The sequence below is a fragment of the Pseudopodoces humilis genome, chromosome 8 (genome assembly GCF_049639895.1).
Source record: "Pseudopodoces humilis isolate 2021_Gansu_Grassland_sample_001 chromosome 8, ASM4963989v1, whole genome shotgun sequence".
NCBI classification, from domain to species: domain Eukaryota; kingdom Metazoa; phylum Chordata; class Aves; order Passeriformes; family Paridae; genus Pseudopodoces; species Pseudopodoces humilis.
The window spans coordinates 15246342-15267934 of record NC_142207.1 but is presented as its reverse complement, the minus strand read 5'-3'; the positions used below and the strand labels follow the sequence as shown (position 1 = coordinate 15267934).

General features: G+C 44.1%; 2 protein-coding genes across 2 annotated transcripts in view; one reads left to right on the top strand and one right to left on the bottom strand.

Annotated features, from left to right (window-relative positions):
* Positions 1 to 171: 171 nt before the first annotated feature.
* Positions 172 to 11454, bottom strand: CNOT9 (CCR4-NOT transcription complex subunit 9). The gene is made up of 8 exons (XM_005519697.3): positions 11351 to 11454; positions 7475 to 7654; positions 6981 to 7096; positions 5419 to 5528; positions 4550 to 4659; positions 4000 to 4098; positions 1481 to 1572; positions 172 to 797 (listed from the first exon to the last, which is right to left on the bottom strand). Exons 1-8 carry the CDS (start codon positions 11372 to 11374, stop codon positions 629 to 631), a joined length of 900 nt encoding a protein of 299 aa, XP_005519754.1. The 5' UTR covers positions 11375 to 11454; the 3' UTR covers positions 172 to 628.
* Positions 11455 to 11553: 99 nt separating this feature from the next.
* USP37 (ubiquitin specific peptidase 37) overlaps positions 11554 to 21593 on the top strand; it is a 34820-nt gene continuing 24780 nt past the window's right edge. Inside the window, exons 1-8 of the mRNA XM_005519696.3 lie at positions 11554 to 11693; positions 12532 to 12739; positions 15561 to 15732; positions 16779 to 16879; positions 18115 to 18296; positions 18648 to 18722; positions 19218 to 19315; positions 20777 to 20861. Coding sequence (XP_005519753.1) covers positions 12584 to 12739; positions 15561 to 15732; positions 16779 to 16879; positions 18115 to 18296; positions 18648 to 18722; positions 19218 to 19315; positions 20777 to 20861 — 869 coding nt within the window. The 5' untranslated portion in view covers positions 11554 to 11693; positions 12532 to 12583. The remainder of the gene's footprint in view (positions 11694 to 12531; positions 12740 to 15560; positions 15733 to 16778; positions 16880 to 18114; positions 18297 to 18647; positions 18723 to 19217; positions 19316 to 20776; positions 20862 to 21593) is intronic.

Sequence of the window (21593 nt, the reverse complement as noted above, 5' to 3'; positions counted from 1 at the left end):
CCCCTCCTCTTGGGGCAAGCACTGCAGTGGCCTGGCTGCAGCCACTTCCTCCACACACCAAAGGAAAGGAAGAGAGAAGCTCACTGCGCCAGATGGATGCAGAGCCAGGAGCAAGGATGTGCTGGCAGGGAAAAAAGCTGTCCCTGGGCTACCTGCAGCTGAGTAGCAGTATTAGGAGGGGATAAAACTGGATCAGCTTTTATTCAGTTCACTCATCTAAACAGACATGTAAACAAGAAGTGACAAGGAACTGGAGGGATGTGGCACGCATACCTGCTGTCATGCACCACTAGGGCAGAGGCTGAGTTTGCTGGAAGAGTGGACATCTGCACTACCCCCTGCCTGGAGGTGGGGGAAGAGAAGCCACCCAAGCCTCCCGGAGAGACTGGGATCTATACAGATTGTTTTTATTGATTTTTTTTTTTGAAGCTGTAGTATCAGCATTTGCTGGTGTTGGGATCCCCAGAGGCTTGCTGCACCGCTACAGAGCAGCCCTTTGGCTGGGTGGGGTGGTCCGACAGGCTGGCAGCCAGCTGGCGTGCCCAGTTTGTTGCAGAAGAGGTCACCTGTTCCTGGTTCTTTGTAAACCTGAGCTGTTTCTTCCCCAGTGCCCCACCTCCCCCAGCAGTCATTGCGGAGGAAGAGGGATGCCCCGTGGGTCAGTGACTTGACCCTCTTGCAGGTTCTTGACAAGCTGAGCCAGCCAGCGTTTTGTGGTGGTGTCATCCTTCAGGACCTGGGCAAAGGTGGTGTCCTTCAACTGGTCAGGAAGGCACTGCCTGAGAGCTTCACGTGCCCTACATCAAGAGACAAGAAACGGGGCCCAACAAATAAACTCACAGGGGCAAGAGGGGAGCAAACCCCACTGGGGACACAGCGTTGTCTGGAGGTGTCCCTGCCACAGCCAGCCAAGGAAAGCACTGAGCAGCAGCACCACAGCAGGTGGCACTCAGCCAGCCAGCCAGCACAGCTCCCACCCCTCACACTAACCCAGCCAAGCAGCACCTGCACCCCAACACACAGCAAAAAAGTAATGCGATGCCAGGAGAGACTCAGGCAACAAATACACACCCAGCAGTTTTGGGCACAGCTACTGGTCAGCAGGAGACTAGTTTTGTGATTTATGAATTTCATCTACTGCTAACAGCCTGTCTGATGAAGAAGAGGGAGAGTATAGTGTACCTTCCACCTCAGCCCTTCTTTGTATCTTGTTCAAGCTACATTTGGGCTCAGGCAGTAGTAACCTGCACAGCCAGAATTTGCACAATCCCCAACAGTCACTGTTTCTCCCATGTACCATAGAAGCTCCTGTGACTGTCAGAAAAAAAATCAAAGCAAAAACCCCACCCATCTTCCACACTGAGCTAAGGCTGACAGACCAGGAACCTTGATTCCTCCCAGATGGGCACTGTGGAGAACTGAAGAACTGCGCTTCCAAGGGCACAGGAGAAGCCCCTGCCCAAACTCATAAAATGTTTACCTGGGGTTATCAGAAAGGCGAAGATAGCAGCGGACAACATGTTTCAGCAGCCGTGCCGATGGCTCCTTGGAGAGCTGCAGGACCATTTTACCCTGTTTGACAGGGGCCAATGCCACCAGTTAGTGTCTTTAAAAGAACAGCTTCACAATCACCAGAGACTGGGAAAGATCATTAAATCATTCACTCTGGCTTCCCACACAGCACAGCCCATTACCTTTTATCTAGATACCCTTGCACGGAGCCTGGTGCCGCTTGCCAAGTTGCCTTTGAGAATAGCAGCTTGCCATGACTTGGAAAGGGTTCTCCCAGAAGCTCGGGGAAAGCTCATCTTATTTCTGTTTAATTTTTACTTTCCTAGGACTACTTAGCAACTCTTTGTGGGATTAAAGAGAACCTGGGGTTTCCCCCTCATGGAAGACAGACACATTTCAAACACTTTGATAAACTCAGGCTGAGTGACACCATGAGGTGTGTTCCCAAGCTCTGCAACACCCCCTGTTCTCATATGAATTCCCTTCATTTCAACATGCTTTTAAGACAATAGCAATATCCTGGAAAGCCAGGCCATAGGACTTGCTTCACCCACACCACATGCAGCAAGATCCTTATCCAGTCTTAGCATGCATCCAAGCAATGTATTTTTTCTTTCTGCTACATCCCTCGTGAAGCTGTTCCAGGGAAGCAAGGCACAGACAGATCTTCCTGGCCCAGTCTGTTTCCCACAGGAAATAGGACTTTGCACATGGCTGCACCTTTGAACGTGCTCAGCTGAGCAAACAGTGTGGATGCCTTCACACACCTGCTCTGAAGAATTTAACAGACTGCTGGCTTGTATTTAGGAGTCAATCACATCTGCTCAACAGGTTTATTTTCTTCCTGTAAACTACATTGGCTAGCACTAACCATTTTCTCCATTAGCCAAATTCACCTGTATTTTGATATCCTGGTCGTTAGCAATTAGCAGGTCCCCCTCATCTGCCCTTTTGCAAGCTTACTGTTCTTAGCAATTCCCTAGGATACCAATTATTTCTTCAAAATAAATAACCACAAGCTCCTCAGAGAGTTCCTGGATGGAAAATACAAACTTGCTCTTTTAAAAGCATGTAATACTTGTGTGACATCTTACTCAGTTATCAAGACATGGAAGTAAATCATCACCCTCATTAGACAGGAGTACACTACCCTTATTTTTGAAACAGTCAACGAAAAAGTCTGTTAACATTTTCATCTTTCTCTCTTGCACTATGGAATATTGACCCTGCTTGCCAGTGCTTCACCCAATGGTGGGACTAAACATGTTAACACAGCTTTACACACCCACATCCTTCTGTGTTCAAGGGAGAATTCACATCTGGGAATAGCACGGTCACCTTCCCTACCTCAGAGTTTCTAATTGCATCCTTCACTTTGCCCCCAAGTCAGATGTACTTTCATCAAAGCTGATCTTCTTGAATGCAAAAATCACATCACATTGGATACTAGGGACATCAGCTCAAAATCATTCATATTTTGCTGTTTGTGGGTGAATAGGAGGCAATGTTTTCTTTACATTTGCAAAAGCAGACAAGTAAATATCCCTAATGAAAATATTAACATTTAGTCAGAGAACCAGCATTGCTAAGTGCCTAACTTACTGCTGCATTTTCTTCTCCTGAGACCACCCTTTTAAAAGCAAACAAACACACACAAAAGCATGGCAATAACTATTCCAGGGTACATTTATATTCCCCTTGGCAAGCTCAAAGATAAAGCTCAAGTTGGGGCTATTACTCCTGGGATGAACAAATTTTGAGTACCCAAACTTGTCCATTACAGGGATCACAGAATGGACAGAACTTGTTTACTCTCTGTATTCGAACACAAAAATTTGAGCACCTGCAGCAGCTAGTAGGAGTCAGATTCAGAAAGGAAAAAAATGAGGGTGGCATTCCAGGCAGCAAACAGAAAACCCATGAAACTCCTTGGTCAAAGACACTGTGGGTGCAAAGAGTTCCTATGGGTTCAAGGGGTGGATGGGACAAACACTGGGGCTCACTACACAGAAACCCCACAAGTGGCCCCAGAAATCCACAGCTGTCAGCTGTGGGACTGTTATGAGGACAAGGATGATATATACTTGCCCTGCTCTTTCAACATGTTGTGAGAGACAGGGAAGGGACATAGATCCATGATCTGTGTGATCATTATTACATTAAATCTAATCCATTCACATCCCACCAACAACTGGAAACACCCACAACTCTGGAAAATCTTTTTCTTCTCTGAAGTGGTTTACCTGTTTTTGTCTTGGGGACTTCGTATATCACAACTAATATGTGTTCTCTTGACATGGAAACCAGAAGTATACAAAGGAAACATGGAAGCAGAGCTACAGTATCACAAGCCATTAGCCTAAGAATGATTTGCCTTCCTCATCCTCCAGCAAGACAGCAGTAAAATAGTTGGCTGAAGAAGCTGACTGCTATAGCATAATTTTTTTCTTTTTTAGATATAAATACTTTAAAAACAAATAATCTTACCAGTATCATGGCAACATGGGAAAACCGCTCATAAGTCTGACAGATATATGCCAGCCCTGTGTCATCCAGGAGGATTTTCTGAAGAATAAATGTAGCAACCTAGAATGGGGAGAAAGCAGAAACCAAATCATATAAACAACTTATCTACCCTGAAAAAGGACAGCCTTTGTGTGGTGCTCTTTTCAACTCAGCCCCAGAGTTGAAAAGCCTTCTAGCAGGTAGAAAATGCTTTACTCAGTGAAAGTTAGAAGCCAAAAGAAAATGCAGGACAGTACACAATGCCTGGTATCTCTGACTAAAGAAAAGAGATGGACACAAAGCAGAGTGTACAAGATGACTGGATTCAGGTTGCATAAGATGCCAGCTACTGCCAAGCCACTCAGGCAGCCTCAGGTCTTGGTCTGTTTGGTTTTTTGAGGAGGTAAAAACTCCACTCAGACTTGTCCCAGCATTTGCAACAGCAGAGAAATCAGCTCTGCAGGGCACTGGCTACCTGGTCAATCAGAGATGAACAACAAAGTGTCTTTATTAAAACAAAAAAAGAAGGTACCGTTTTGGAGAGCTCACTTCCCGACTCCATAATACGTAAGCACAGGGGGATAATTTCTGTTGTCAATAAGAAATTTATCACTTCTTGCTCGTCAGTTTTCACCAAGGCCCCTTGAAGTAAAAGCAAAACCCAAAATCAGTAAATGATAAACTGTTTCAAAAAAATCTCACCTTTCAAAGAGGGCCTGTGCTCTGCCCTCCCCAGAAACCATTCTGTCCGAAAGCCAGGCAGAGCAACTGTCATCCTAGACACGTTGCTGCACATGGCTGGAGAAGAAATCATTTTGGCAGGGTAAAAGTAATGGGTTTGGGGATTATTTTTCAGAAAGAGGATGCATTCTTGGCTCTCTCTCAGTAGTAATACAAACACAAGAGGATCATGGCACCCACAGCAACTTCTGGGACGAAGAAATGCATTTTAAGGCATTTTGAGATTCTTTATGTATTGAGAGATAAAATAATTTGGGCAGGAAGAAGAAAGAAAAAAAAACCACAGGATAAAGGGAAGACAGGGAAAATATACCCAAGTGAATCAATGACAGAAACCCAAATAAAGACCAGCCTGCACCCACCCATCCCAATGCCTAGCTGGGAGGGCTGAGGGTGAAGGTACAAGTCTGCAGGTACTTGTACTCAAAAAGTATTTTTGGCAATGCATTTAGATTTCAGTGGGTTTTTTATAAGTCTTTTGTAAGTGAAAAGGAAGAGGAGTCTACCTCCACAATGGAAAAGGAGTAGTTCCTTCTCTTAATACTACAGGATTTGGAAAATCCCAGTAACAAGAGACCTCTGACTTTGGTCATGCAGGTCTCTATGCCCACAGCATGAACTGCTCTAACTCAGTCCTCCAGCATTAGTCTGGCTGCTTACCAATGACTCCGAGGCTTGTGAGCCGCAGGTACTCGAATGGACGGGTCTTGCTGACTGTGTGCAGGAAGGGGTACAGGAAGAGAGGAATATGAGCTGCCAGAAAAGCTGATCTGTAGGAAAGAGAGAACACACCATGTGAACAACAAGGAAAACAAAGTGAGCGCACAATCTAGCATCACCACCTAGAGCTTCACACTATTCCCGGTGGACCCCATTGCTACTGCTCCTCAAAAGTGGGTAACAGTAAATTCACTGATGGAAAGGCACAAAGCAAATCCTGCACTGGGCACAGCACAAAACCTAACACCTGATCTGTCAATTACCTGCACTCCTGCCTCAGCTGACCAGGAACTGAGCACACCATATTGTTCTTATTACCTCCTCCTGCCACCCAGACCCTGTTTTGTACACTCACTGCTGCATTTCACCCTGCAGGTTCCCAATGGCAAGGATCATCAGCCACAATGCCTGTGAAAAGTACCTCTAAGAAGTACAGACTGGCTGAGCTTTAGGTATCATCAGAGTTTAAATGTGCACCAACACCTTTCCCCCAGAGTCCTCACACTGCCTTCTGGCAGTAATGAAAAATAAAGACTGCAGGTGGAATGCTGGAGGTTGCTCTGCTAACAGAGGGAAGCTCTCTTACACAATCATCCAAAATACTCCTCCATTTCAGTTTTCAATCTTTAACTGTAAAGATGAGTCATCAAAAGCTATCCTATTTCTTTGGATATCATCTCATGGAGGATTGCTGTTTAACACTGCTCTGCAGCAGCTCAAAACCAACTTCAGCTATGCTGCTGCTCAGCAGTAACAGAAGCATGAGATTGTGGATCTCTGGGTAGTTTCCTCCTGAGTTTTAACTACTGATTTTGGCTGAACCAACATCTTGTTTTTCCCTACTGACATGGACTGGGTACAGATTGAGAAAATATGAAGTCAGACTCTGGCTGAGGACTCCAAAAATGGTTCTGCTATGGCTCCCTTGCCTCACACTTGCCTGGCAAGAACAGTCCTGTTCATTCCACCCTTTCAACACCTGGTTTAAAAATCTGTAAGCTGAAATTTAAGGAGTTTCTTTGATTTCACAGAATATTCTGAGTTGGAAGAGACCCACAAGGGTTGTGGAGTCCAGCTCTTAAGTGAATGGTCCATATGGGGATAGAAGCCACAACCTTGGCATTATTAACACCGTGCTCTAACCAAGCTTCTTGTCTAAATTATAAGCTCAAGGATCCTTGCACACAGCACTCAACAGAAAGGTAGCCTCAGCTCTGGCTGACCTCTCAGAAGCTGCCACAACCCAATGTTTTGAGCATTTGAAAGATCTCGGGATGACCCAGGGAATGCAATGCATTTAGGACCATAAAGCTGTCATCCTGATAATCCATGCAAGCAAATAAAAAGCAGCAGGCAGCTGCCTATCTATCAGCTCTGTTGTCTGTTTCACTTTTCTCAAGTGAAAAAAGAGAAAGGAGCTAAAGTGCTTTTAAAGTCAAAGATATGTGCTGAGGTGTCAATATCAACACCTCAGAAAACTCACACAACTTGGAAGCACTTACCTCGTTTCAGGGTGTGATGCAACACACTGTAGTAGAGCTAAAGCATTGCAGACTCTGTTGGACTGATGGGCTGTCAAAGTCGGAGGGTTGATTGATGGGTAAATATTTACAATTTCCTAAAAATTAACAGAGAGCAGAAAGTTAAAGGAGACAAACATCAGAAAACTACACCAAAGCACTTGCCTGGTAAGGAAGTGCAGTGACAGCAGATAACAGTCTGCTCCCACCAAGCATCACTTTCAAGTTACACGGCAGCCACCTTGCTGCCCAGGCAAGGGCAGAGCTGGGTCAGAGTCAATTTGACATGGAGTCACAGGAGTGCATTCTAACCTTAATCTGCTCCACTCACCACATGATCCAACAAAGATCATATTCCCAAGCAACGGCAATAAGGGATCCCACCAGTTCCTCCCCAGATCCACCTCATGGATGCACAAGCTCTGCAACATGCTGATGCTGCACCATGGAATAAAGACACAGACAGCCTGACCCACCTGAAGGAGTGCTGCAATTGTGCCAAATGAGTGCCACAGCATTGGGGCGAGGTCAGGCACAGACTCGCGCTTCTTGCTCAGCTCCAGCAGTGCATTCTCCCGTGTCTCGGGGCTGGACAGCTCATTGATCCATTGGTAGATCTTTTCACGGTCAACCTGAGCCAGTGCTGTTGGCACAGGCTGGGAGGGAGACAGGAAAGCTTCAGTCCAAATATTTTATCCAGTTCTCACCCAAACCATTCCTACAATCTGACAGAAAAAGAAACACCCGACTGAGAGGGCGGGACCTAAAGCTCTATTAAGATGTTCTGGCTATGGATCCATCCCTTCCTTAGATCAGTTTTAGCATTTCACCTATTTGAAATTCTAAGGCTTTATTTCCTGGACTGACTTGTTAAGACAGTCTCTTTTAATCCTCTTGTCAAGCACAACCTTTGTAACTTCATTCAGCAGTGAGAGCCAAGCTACTGCCCATCTCTGCCAGCAGAGCTCCTGGGGAGTGACACATACTTCAGCCAGCTTTCATTTGCTCCACTCGCATTTAGCATGCATTTATTTCATGCTTCAAGTGCAAGATTCCACAGGTTCAGAGTAAGGCAGAGGTTACCTTTTTCTCTCCACAAACACCCGTGACATTGGAAACTGCCAATGAGATTCACTTAGTGCACATGAGAAAAATCTTCATAGAAATACTAGAAAAAATTTCACTACTTCACCATCAGCATGACACCAGCCACAGCCAGGAACAGCTACTGTTACCAATGGCTCGAATTTATACCAGGCATATTGTCCACATGCATGGAGCTAAAAGGGAATTTTTCAACAACAACTTTGTACAAGATCCCAGGATGATTTGATTCCTGTTCAAAATAAGCCCAGAGAAGGGTAGATCTGTATTCCTAGCCAAAACACATTTTCTACTACTTGGGAGAAATCCAGATTTTGCTTCTGCCTCTCTTGAGACATCAGGGAAAGGACAATATCAAGACCAACAAGTTCTCAATACAAAAAAAATGAGGAAGAAGAGAGAAAAGAGGGACTGTATCATAATTTCTGTGGAAAAGGCAAGGCAGGAGTCTTTCATTGAAACTTTGTCTCCGGTCTCTGCTGGCATAAGCAACATTTGGTGCAAACAAATGCTCTGCAGGCTTCCTAAGGAGATAGTCTGGTGACTTAGATACAAAATTTTGAGGAAGACAAAAACTATCACTAAAACCTCCTGTGTGAACACTTCCAAAAGCCAGGTCAGAACCTTTTCAAACACTGCCGTAGTGGTTGTTATTGAAGCCAAGCACAGCCCTGTTGCTCCTGAGCCAGCCCAACCAGCATGCAACCAGCCCTGCATCCCACTCTGCACGGTGATCCCAGCTGGAAACAGGACTGTATTTCTTTCTTTTTTAACCCAAACTGAAACTTTCCATGTGCTCCCCACAACAGATGCAAGCAGAGCCCACACCGCACTGACAGCAACGCTGTCACCAAGCAGCTCACCACCAAGACACCACACAGGAGAATACAGGGGAGATCAGGAACTGCAAGTGGCTCAATGAGACCTGAAGCCACATGGCAGAGGCAGTCCCAGAAGGGATGCAGGAGTGATGGACAGAGACTTCTAAACCTTTGGCAGACACCAACAGCTTTCCTCCTCTATGTCTGCGAAAATTTCCCTCCTCTGTTTATCCCATTTTATAGTCACGTCCAAAGAGATTCTTCCCCAGCTGTGGCATTTCTCTCTCCTCCAACCACTTCCATTGTATTTAACTTAATTGTTCATACTTAAGCCAATGTAGTGTTATCAGTCCCTGTACTCTAGGGCTCAAATACTTTTTTAGCTGTTCATATATCCTCCTATCCTCTTTTTTCTCACTGCCATGGTTTAGGGATGGTATTCTCCAATTTAGTACTCCCACTGAAACCACTCCAAACCATTTGTCACCCACTCCCTCCCTCCTTCCCCTCTCAGTCCCCCTGCTCCAAGATGGAAAGGGGAACTGGAGGTACAAAAGGTAAAGATCACAGGTTGAGATAGGAACTGGAAACAGCAATGAGATAAAAAAAAATAACTAACATTAGAGACAGAGGGTACAAGAAAAGAGAAGTTATTGCTCATCCCACAGAACCCTCCCCCCAGCAATATCCAACTGCTTCCTGGGTCACACCAGCCTAAACCCAAATCAAGCTCTTTCTCCCTCCCTGAAAACTGATGTGAGGTGGTACAGAATAATCTCTGGGGCCTAGCTATGCTCCCTCAGGTCTACTGCAAAAATTAACTCTGTTCTGGCCAGAACCAGGACACTCACCTACTCAATTTGTAATTTTTTCCCTAAAATCTCTAAATATATTAGTGATCCTGCCAAATTTCTTGTGCCCCTACAACTGTGAGTGCAATTGTAATGCTAACTTCTATACTGAAGCTCAAAAAGAGAAGGAGAATGAACAGAGCTCATTTGTTTTTATGTGGGATGGTGGATTGACAAGCAGTGTAGCAATAATGTTGTTATAATTATGTAATCTAAAGCTTCCATCTATTTTTCTAGACCCACTAGTTTCAGTTCCTGTAAGCTTAAATACATCGACCCCTTAAAAGCACAGCCATGCACTTGTGATCCCTAGAGAACACTAAGTAGATTTTCCACACAATTAAGCTTATGATGTCCAATATCTGCGTTAGTCAGAATAAACTGCTTTTCATAGGCTCTACAGTTGCTCCTTTTGTTTTAGTTTAAATGGAAAGCTGTATTTTTTTCCTAATTCCCTATTTCATTACTGTTTCTTCTTCTCCCTCTAAGACCCAAAATTCTGGGGAACCCTGAGAGCCACACAAATCCTGCAAGCTCCAGGACAGAACCCTGCCAGGCAGACTTTGTTTTGCACACAAGGAAAGCGAAAACTACCAGCAGTATTAAACCAGGAAAAATCTTGAAACACCTTTTCTCCTTCTTGGAGAATCCATAGCCAATCTTTGCAGCTTCCTGAGGGGGATGAGGGCAAGCACCAGCTATGGATGGTACTGCACTGAAATGAGGCAAAAGGGAAGTAGGAACAGGCAGTATCTGCTGCCCTGAGGGGCTTTTCACTATATACTCTTTCCCTCTGCAGTCAAGGCCAGCAGTAAAACAGCTCCCCAAAGGGCAGAGGAGGTGGCTGGCACCCGGAGGCACAGCAGATGAGTGTTTTAAGGTCTCTTAAAGAAGATCTACTCTGAACCTTGTGCCTCAGCGGGAGGATCTTCTTTACCTTTTCTTATCCCACCCTTTCCTATCTGCATCCTTTTCTTCCCTGCTCTTCCTCCTCCACACACTCCGTGGATAATGTTTTGGATTTATTTTGGTTGTAGATTAATTAATTTTAGACTTTTACTTGCTTTTCCTCTATGTGCTTTTTAAGTAGCAGAGCAAACCTTATCAACGAATTTTGTCCTGCTTTTGTATTAAACCAGATTTTACCGATACTTTTGCTAGTGGTTCTTAAAGGGACCTTAAAACACTGATTCGCTACAGGAGGCATCCAGGCGCAGGGAGGGAGCACGGCAGACAAAGGGAAAGAGGAGAAGCCCTATGTGATACACAAAGGGCAGAGCCGGGCCGCCCAGCAGGGAAACTCTCCGTGCCCCGGACGAACCAGGCCACAGCAGAGCCGGCACCGCCGGCGCGGAGCAGCCCCACGGGAGCAGCCGGAGTTGGGCAGCTGCCAAACGGCCCCCGCCGGTGATGCCGAGGGGACGGAGCTCGCGGGGGCCCCGCCACTCCGCGGCCTCAGCTTCCCCCTGCAGCCACCAGCGGCCGCGCTCCCGCTCCCCGCACGGCCCGCGCAACGGGGCCCCATCCCCAGCGCCTCCTCAGCGCCGCCCGGCGGAGAGCGGAGCCGCACGCTCACCGCGGCCGTGGCCAGGCTGTGCATGGTCGGAGGGGGGGAAGGGAACCGGTGCCGCCTCAAGCCGCCGTCACGGCCGCCGCCATGGACTCGGCGCCGCCGCGACCTCTCACCCGCCGCGCGGGGGACGCCGGGACGGGGCCGGGCGGGGCCGGGCCTGCGCGCGAAGCGGGCGCGCGCGGGGCGCCCCGGGGAGGCGCTGCCGCGCTGTCGTGCGCGGGCGGGTGTTGCGCGCCGTTTCGCGCTGCTGTGGCCGGTTCCCGCCATCCGCCGCCGCCCCCTTCCCCCGCCCCCCCGGGCCTCGCCCCGGGCCCCGCGGGACGCGCCCGAACGCGCCGGAACGCAGGTACCGGGGCTCGCCGCCACCGACTCCTACCCGCTCCCGCCGGCCGCGTGCCCCTCCCGCCGCGCGGCGACCGCCTGCCCTCAGAGCGGCCCGGCCCGGGGCGGACGGCGCTCCCGTGCTCTCGATGTCCCTGTGTGGGTGAGAGGTGGAAGGGGAGCGGGGCTAGGCCCGGGAAGAGCGGGAGCACCGCCAGGCCGGGCCAGGAGCGGCGGCGCCTGAGCGCGGGATGCCTGGGGGAACCTCCCCGGCAGCGCCTCCCGGGCTGCGCGCAGGGGCCGCTCCATTCATTCCTTCTGGTTTTTATCGGGAATACGCTTCGCCGTACTTTCCGGAACCTTTGGAGCTGTGTCTCGTCCCCGGGCCCGTGGCTTTACCGGGCCGAGAGCAGCGGGGAAAGCTGGAGACTCCCGTTCCGGGCCCTGCCAGGTGGCCGCGGATCCCGCGCCGTCAGAAACGAGCTCGTTTTCTTTCTTAGGCTTCCTCCAAAACTTTGGTTCCCATCTCATACTGGCTTTCCTCGGGCACTTTTTTTTTTTTTTCTTTTTTTTCTTTTTTTTTCTTCCCATTAGTTCCGTTGAAGTTAAGGGGTTTTGAGGACTTCTGTGTCTGGAATTGTGTCTGCTCACCTTTCAGCAGTAAGGAATCGGTGCACTGCTGTTCGTACTGGGAGAGATGTTATTAATTTAAGTTTCCCTCACTGCTGTCCAGCTTCTTCCTCACTGTGTTTAAAAACAATGAAACGGTTCTACCAAGCTTCTACGGAAAGTTCAAGACATGCTTCCGTCTTCCTTTAGCCATTATTTGGCCCGCCAAGTTACACATTTCTCCTTTTTAACAGGTTTTTAAGGTGGAGCACGCTTACTCTTGATAGCTCTTTTCTGTGAGAAAGCATGGCTCTGTTAAAGGTGCACGGACCTGTCCGGATGCGCAGCATGCAGACTGGGATTACAAAATGGAAAGAAGGGAGCTTTGAAATTGTGGAGAAGGACAACAAAGTGAATCTAGTAGTTCACTACAATGTTGGAGGAATTCCAACGACATTTCAGGTATGCCAGACGTTAAGGCTTTTGTTTCAACAGTAAGTGGATTGTGCTCTCTTGTGAACAGCTGTCCCCTTCAAGGCTATTAAGTATCCTGCAGACTTCCCTCTGTCACTGTTTCTTGTTCTCCTTTCCTGAACACAAATCCCTTTGTATAACTCTCCAGTAAATTATTTACACGTATTGTTAAAGGATCTATCTACCAAGGCTGGCATTGAGATACCACTGAACTGGAAGAACCAAAAAAGCAGAGAAAAGTTATAGAACTATAGAGCATTGTGGCTCCCATTTTAGATTTTTGCAGCCTGTAACCTTTCTGTTACTGGCACGTTTGCATTCTCTAAAGATCTAGAAGATCCTGACCACTTTATACTGGCTGTTTCCCCAGCTGAAGGGTAATGGTGTTAATACACCTGTAGCCTTTTGCAAGACTTTGCTGAACATTAGTTGTTACAGTTTTAGGTTTTAAATGCAGATGCAGATCACTGTTAAAGATTCTCTTGAAATATTCAGCCAAAATTTTTCTCTTTATATAGTTGTTTTCAGATCAGTCTTCCAAGATTTTGTGCAAAATTCCCCAAATCAAAAGCAGAGCGCTTTTTCTGTAAGAAATACATACCTGTTTTAAAAATATGTAAATGACAGAAGATCAATTGGAAGAAAAGAAATTCAGTCTTATTTAGCAATTTTGCAACAGCCTAAACTGATCTATATGTTGGCTTCTTTTTCATGCCACTGTTGTTTTTCATCAGTAATGTTCACCAGTCTGTTCTCTGAGCCATTTATTTCTGTGTGCAGATGCTATGAAAAAAAAAAAAGTTTGTTTATTTTTTAAGTTTGGTTTTTGCTGCCTTAGTGTGCTGAAAAGTCTCAGCAAAGAATCTGGCAGCTAGTGTTGCCTTGAAAACAAGGCTGTGAGGAAATTGTTAGCTGTCGATTGTTCTCACCTGTGTAGCTGTGGACTTGAAAAGAGTCTCTGCCTTCTCATGTGTGCTGCTGTGGCTGCAGGTTTGGTTTAATCCGCTGTTGGACCATGTTGCTCCTGAGGAGAGCAGTCTTGTCTTCCCCTCCCTGGGTGCTTGTTCTCACACACTCCTTTCTGCCTGGATGAGTGATGTGACAGCAACTCCAAGGGAGGTTCCACAGGGAGGATGAGCCTACAAAACAGCTAACCATGGCCTAAAGGGGCAGGTTTTGTTCCCAGCCTCTCATGTCTGCTGTCTGGCACTTGTCAGATCTTTGTGAGCTCAGTGGAGATTTTTCACAGAAATTTGGGGGAAGGACTGAATGCAGGATCTAGTGGAGGGGGTGATAAACCACCATGCAGCTGGGACTTCAGCAAAGGAAGAGGAGGAGGCTTGTGCTGGAGGGTAGTTCATGTGAGACAGCCCCAGGCTGTTGGCATACCACTTCAGGTGTGACAAATTCCCGATGATCTTGCTTTAGAAGTAGCATTCCCAGTTTTTTTTTTTTTTTGCAAGCTGCTCTGAGAGGACTGTGGGTGATTTCCCTGCCTGTTTTTACTTTTCTGTAATAGAAGGTTTGGATGGATCCAGTGTTATATTTTTTTTCTACAGTGACTGGTGTGTCATCAAATTTCTTCTATCAGATAATGTTTTAGAAATGTTTCAGAGCTTAAACTAAGTTGTCCCAGATAGTATTAAGAGAAATACTTTGTTTCCCTGCACCTGCCAAAACTTTGTGACACTGACTGGGTCCTAGTAGGTGCATTAAAAGAGTATGGATGTAGTCTTCTGACAGCATTTTGAGTTTAAATGGGTTTTTTTGCACTGAGATAGTGAAGTAATTGTAATCTCTTTGCACTGGGCTCAGTGTTTTAAGAGAGAATGAAAACCTTGGAGCTTATTATTCAATTCTTAGGTCTTTGAAGATATTTTTAGCTTATATTTTTAAAAAATCCCAACAGCTCACCAAAAAACCGTAACCCAAAATACAAGGATTAAGCACAATGTGTTTCAAAAGTGTAATGTTCCCATTAAAACATTAGTTCCTGACTGAGGTGGTTTTCCAGCCCCTCTTACAAGCTGCTGTTGTATCTAGATTGGTTTTCCAAGAAGCTAGAGATTGTAATGGAAAAAAAAGAAATCCCATTGGTGGACATGGAGTGTCTTTTATTATCTCATTTTATTATCTCTTATTATTTTGAGCTACCCTCAATCTGCATGAATAGTAGAAGCTTTACCCAACAGCCAGTTTTTGTAGACGACTTAGCATGAAGTAACGAGGTTATTATAAAGTAACAGGGGCATCATTGGGAGCGCAAACTCTTATTAAAATTACTTTTGTGCTCAACCATAACCCTGGAAGTTCTAATACCACTTAATTGTCATGATGTTGCATACAGACTAAGCATGTTTCTTACTCAGATTGTTTAAGCCATTTCAAATCTCTCTTCTCTGGGAGCAAATTGTGAAGTGAGACGTTTGTGTTTAATACTTGAAATTTTCCCCATCTTAAATTGTATTCCACACTTTATGTGGAAGTTTTCATAAATGTGACTTCGTAAAGTTGTTTTTCCTTTACGTTTACAAGTGTCATACTCAGTAGGAAAGCAAGTTTCAGAAAGCCTATCTGGGACTCTGGACTGTTGAGCAATATTGATACCATCCTTACAGTTCTGTCAGGTGCCAAGGTCACAGATTGTGTTAATTCTGTGAGGTTTAATGTTTCCTTGAAGTGGAGCAAGGAGAAGTATTTTGGTGGGAGTCTCTCTTATCCTGTCTATTTGAAATATTTTGTTTAAATTTGTAAGTATTTTGGCCTTTTAAAGTTGGATTTTTGCTTATAGTCACTTTCTTGTTTTCAGTTAAGCCATAATATTAAAACTGTGACCTTACGACCAAATGGCAGAAAACTGTGCTGTCTGATGCTAACACTAAAGGATACCAGCTTTCTGACAATTGATAAGGTACCATTTAAAGATGCACATGAAATGCGGATGTATTTGGATGCAGTCCATCAAGACAGGGTTCATACTGGTAAGTGCAGTTGTTGTAAATCATGTTCTAATGTTGTGGAGGAATGTTGTGTTTTCTTTTTCCCATCTTATCATGGTTTAACCATATCAAACAACAGCTAAGGCCCAGGCATCTGCTCACTCATTCTTCCCAGTGGGGTTGGGAAGAAAATGAGAAAAGTGAAAATGAGGAAACTTGTGGGTAGAGACAGTTGAGTAAGTAAAGCAAAAGCTGTGCACACAACCAAAGCTAATGAGGAATTCATTCACCACTCCCTGTGGGCAGGCAGGTGTTCAGCCATCTCCAAGAAAGTAGGACTCTACCATGTGTAATGGTGACTGCAGAAGACAAACACCATCACTGTGCCACATGGTGTGGGATATCCCTGTGGTCAGTTGAGGTCAGCTGTCCTGTCTGTGTCCCCTCCTGGCTTTTTGTGCATCCCCTGCTTCCTCAGGGGTGATGTGAGCAGGAGAAAAGGCCTTGACTCTGTTAGCAGAGCTCAGCAGTAACTATAACATCTCTGTTATCAGCACTATTTACAGCACAAATGCAAAACATAGCCCTATCGTCGTTATTGGGAAGAAAATTAACTCTGCTCCAGCCAAAACCAGCACGCATCTTCAGCACATTTTGTCCTTCTTGTTCCTGGCTTTCTTTGCATTTCTGTAAATGCTTCTTTCTGGCTTCAAACCCCACTTTTTGTTTTATATCCTTCTCATGCTGAACAATAATCAGAGATTAACATACAGGATTTGTTTACATTGTGTGTTGGTATTTGGAAGATTGTATGTTTATCGCCCGTGCCCAGTCTTTTAGTTTTTTATTTTACTTACTTTATTATGTTCTTTTTAAGGATAGGAAGTTCGCTGCCAAGTGGCTAAATGACCAGTATAAGGGATATCTATAAACATGTGCTTTTGTCTGTGCATTCAGAATATTGTAGTCTGTTGGCAGGAAATCTAGTATGCCCTTTCCAAAATCAACTCCAGCTAAACATTTTGTAAATAAAAATCCTAGTCAGTTAAATGACGATCAAATCAAATATTGTGTACTTTTTCTGTCAGCTGGGAAACCCTCACAAGGATCTGGCAGCTTTGGAGGTGTGCTGGGCAGCAGGGCCACACAGAAGGAAGCTAACAGGCAATTCTCTTACATAGAGAACCAGGTTTGTAAAATTGTTCAAATTTTTCCTCTCTTATTTTACTCTATTCCTCTCTTTCTCTCATTCTCTTACTGTATGTTGTAATAGCACTTTGCATGTCAATACTTAACATCCAAAGTGTTTGTAATCTAGAGAGCTTGGAATAGCTGTGTATGGGGTGGCGTGCAATGCTGTATCTTGCTTGTGAGGAGACACCTTCTATAGGAGTAAGAGAGATCAGTGTCTGGCTATGGAAGTCAGATGATGTTCTTCACATAAGAGCTTTTAGGCAGAGAAGAAGTAGAAATAGAAGGAAAGTACACGACTGAGACTTGCTTCTTGCGTAGTTCTGAATCTCCCTTTGTTTTATGCCGAAATCCTTACATGTGTGTGACCAGTCAGCATAGGTCTTAATGAGTTTAGGAGACTTCAGCCAAATGTGTACATTGAGAAGCAGCTGATTCAGGTTTGTATCAGAATACAGTTACTGAATTTGTGGCATTCTGCTCACATTCTTGTGTAAATTTCACAGACTTCCCCAGAAGTTGTATTTCTTCAAAATATTTTTGTTCTTTTTCTCCCCAGATTTCATGGTGTAGCTACTGGCTTTAATTTACTTTGTTATCTCTGTGAATATACTTGTATTACTGCCCTGAGGGAGACTGTTTCGGACATTGTCCCAAAACAAATTCTACATGTTACTTAAAGGCAATCTCACTGTAAAAACTTGAGTTTTACACACTGTGTATACAGTGGTGAGATTAGACATGTTCAGTTTTCAAGTCTAAAATTGACCAACATGCCTTAGTCAACCAGTTACTACCTCTTTCCATTGCATCACATATAAGGCTTGTTTGGCCCATTGTGTGGGTTTTAGTACAGCTTTTTAATATTTTTAATTGTAATACCACCCGGGATTGATCTGGGGACAGGTAGGAATCACGCCTTGGATTTTTTAATGTCAAAGCTTGTAAAGGAGATTTTAAAAACTTAAGTTCAACTGATTTAGCATTGGAAAGTGAGAGGGGAAAGTGGTTACTGCAGTAGAGTTTCATGTTTACGACTGGTATGACTAAATAAAAATTTTACCCATGTCTAATTAGTGTTTAAACTCTCTGAATCTATTACAAGTAGCATCTCTCCACCTCTGGATGCTACACGGTAGCAAATAAAAAGTGGTGGAAATTGCATATTAGCTGACAGTCCTGTTTCTTCACTTCTGGGTTTTCTCCCTGACCCCCTCCACTTGGGCTTTGCAGACTCCTCCCAAAAGAGTGACTGTGGAGAGTAAGGAGGAAAATGCATTTCGCAAGGTGCTGGGTACCCCAGCGAGAGGCTCCATTAAGAATTCTGCTGGAGCTGGAACACCAAGCAACAGGGTGAACATTTCAGCATCTCCTGCATCATCAGTCCCTCACAGGACAGGCTTGTTGGAGAATCGGTAGGAGGGTTTTCTTCTTACTATGATACTGTTAAAACCCAGATCTTTATAGAGCTAAGGGTGGAACTGGTACACTGAAACATAAGGGGATACAAATCTTCTAGTTTTGCTGCTACTTTTAACTGGATGTTAATACATGTGCTTTTATTGCCTCTGACTGGTACTGGCACTAGAGCTTCAAGTACAGCTTAAGAGTTGGGCTGACCAAATGCTTCTCTGTATGCTATAAAAGTGGAGATTGCAGAAGATAGGTCCAAAATGCATGGAAAGCATTGAGGAATTCTGTTCAGTTGGATGAAGGCTATTTACTAACCTTACAGAAAGCATGACCACAAATTTTTCTGTCATCAGTGAAAAGAGGAAAAGAACACAACCCTCTGGTTCAGAAATGAGTGAAGATTATCCTAAAGAGAATGATTCATCAACGTAAGTAACAGTTGTTTCTGATTTTAAGTTCCTTGTTCATTTTCCATTCTGAAAAGAAAGCTTTCATCCACATGGACCAGGCTAGTCAGCTTGTGAATGCATTGGGTGCTTGAAATGAGGTATGTGTTCAGAGTTAATAAGGGAAATACAAACTACTCCAGCAGTTTATTTGCATGAACTGGCACATGCAAATTCTGTGTCATTGATCTTTGTCAATTTTGTCAGTCAGAACTACATGTGGACTATATGTGCTTTGACCCTTTTCAAAACAAAACTGATAAAGGGGAATTGGCATTTGAAGAAGGTGATTTGTCAGATTTAATTGTAAGAGGGTTTGTTTAAATGAATTAAACTTATATGTGAGTAAAGTTCTGCTCTTTGTGGTCAAGTATTAAAGGTGACAGGAGAGAAATGCCTTAAAACAAGTTGTAAATATTGAACAGGAGTATTCCCTATCTTCCATAACTTCACTGCCTTCCACTCTTCTCTCTGAAGGAATAATAAAGCCTTGAGTGATCCAGCATGGAAGTACTTGAATAGCAGCAGAGAGAAACAGTTGAACCTGAAGCAGGCTGAGGAGAATAGGACATCAGGTAAAAAAATGAATGTAAAGCCAAATGATACCTAGTCTTTACCAGTACAATTTTACCCCTTTGGTACTAGTTCAGCAAGTTGCTGCAGAGGTTTTTTTCTCTATGCCATCAACTTTGTTGCTTCCTCCAGCGCTGTACATGAGATGCAAATAATCTGCCTTCATTTTCAAAGCCTGTCCTGCTCTAGTCTGGCCTTGACCTTTATTCTGCGGTGCTGATGCCAACCCATGAGCCAGCTTGCTTGAAAATTCCAACAGGCAGCTTCAAACTGTTCCATGCTGCCCTTTCCCTTGGGATGGGCTTTCTGTAAACTCCTTTTTGCTTGCTTTCTTATTTATTTTTAAAACTTTCCTTTGCTCTTAATGCTTTTGTGAGCTGTAGGCTGTTTTTTGTGATTAAGATGTGTACTGTTTGCTTTTACTTCCTTATCTCTTCCCCAGAACTTACAGGGAGAGCTCTTTGGGGCCAGGACTTTTGTCCTGCTTGTACCCAATTTCTGTTGGATGCTGCTGTGGGACAAGGATTTACAGACAATACAGAAACACTGTCAATATGTAGATAATTTAGTAAGCAGCACTGTTCTTCAGTTTTATGAATAAATACTTAGCTTCTTTCCTCATAAATAGGAATGCATTCAAAATCCTGTTTTTATGGGGGAATGTTGGTGGATTCTTTTTTTTGTGCATCTCTGATGGCACAAATGCGTTGCTGGAGTAGACAGTAAGGTGAATGTTTACCTCTGAAAGGAAATCTGGTTTTGTCTTCAGAGTCAGAATTAGCATGTGTGTATCCCTGCAAGTTCTGGTAACAGTATTGCAAACTTTTTATATACTTGTATTTCTGAAACATGGCTCAAACAGCTTCAAGATGGAAAAGAAACAAACAATTATTCATTATTCAAACTAAATTACACTGTAATTCACTGTAATAGGTGAGGTTTTGACTCTTGAGAGCATTTTTTTAATGTGGCACCATCTGAGGTATCAGTCTCAGGATCTGTCACAATGATACCATAGCAATGAAACAAGTATAAAGTAATTTACTGTTAAATTGGGAGTGGGAAGAGAAGCTGTTTTCACTTCTGCATATTTACCTTGAATTTTGAGAGCACTGCACTGGAAATCAGGAGTTTTCTATACATGTGTCTTATCTATCTGAACAAAAGGTAGATATTTATTAACTTGCACATAGTTAAGATAATGACTTTTTAATATTTCATATTGCACTTTGAGTTTGATGGAGACTGAATACCTTAAACTCCATCATGCCTTTACTTACATAGCATTAATATTCATATTAGTACTTCTAAGCATATGTACTAGCAGTCTCCGAACCAATTCTAGGAACCAGTACTTGAGGATTTTTTAATCTTTTGACTAAATACTTTCAAACAAGTTGTTTCTTGTGAAAATAGCTTTGTAACCTGGAACAAGATGTCCTGCCTTTCTTTCTCTTTTAAAGGTGTTTTACCTCTGCAGTCGTCATCTTTTTATGGTAGTCGGTCCTCTTCAAAAGAGTACTCCACTGGCAGTTCCACCCTGGACAGGTAGGGCTGATTCACTAGAATGAACTGTAAATAGCAGTTGTTTCACAGGAATTAAGCTCTTCAGTTTCCTGTGTGTTGATCACATGGTGCTTAGATGCATAACATGCTGGGGTTTGTTGTTTTGGTATTTTTTCCTCTCCTCCAGGAGCACAGTCCAGTTCTTTAGTGTATCTTCAACTGCCCTGCTTACATCTACAAACTCTAGTTACTGCTTGCTATAGAAAGACTATAAAATCACTCAAGTCTGTTACAGTTGTTGTGAATGACTCTAGATGGTTCAAATTCTATATAAACTCTGCAGTTTAAGACTGAGCCCTTGCTTCATTTTTCCCAAGTAGATAAATGGCACACAATTCTATATTTTAATAACAGTATTTTAGCAAATACTAAATCCTGCTGAGTTTGGGATTCTTCTTTGTCAGGTGCCATGCAGTCAGACTCGTGGTCTCTTCCCTAGATAGATGAGATACAAGATCAAGGGAGAAAAGAAGCATTGTCCATGTTTAAATGTTAGGAATTGAGGTCCATAGTGATTAGGTTACAAGAACAAGAGACTGAAAATGAAGACTCTGGCCTAGATGTGAATTCTAAGCATATCTTGGGTGCTTTTCACTGTGATACATTCCAGTTATATTGTGTGGCTTTACCAGTCCTTGACTTCTGTAGTGCTGCGATTCCAGTGTCATGGACTATACCTCTTTGAGACAGAGCATTACAAATCTTACCCTTCTT

What these genes read in the sequence shown, in the direction of transcription:
- CNOT9 (XM_005519697.3), bottom strand. Translation starts at nt 11,374, where the DNA reads ATGCACAGCCTGGCCACGGCCGCG. An exon ending in GAAGTGAGCTCTCCAAAACG is followed by an intron (nt 4,099 to 4,549) that starts GTACCTTCTTTT and finishes TCCCCATTCTAG; the next exon opens with GTTGCTACATTTATTCTTCA. An exon ending in CGCCTTTCTGATAACCCCAG is followed by an intron (nt 798 to 1,480) that starts GTAAACATTTTA and finishes CTCTTGATGTAG; the next exon opens with GGCACGTGAAGCTCTCAGGC.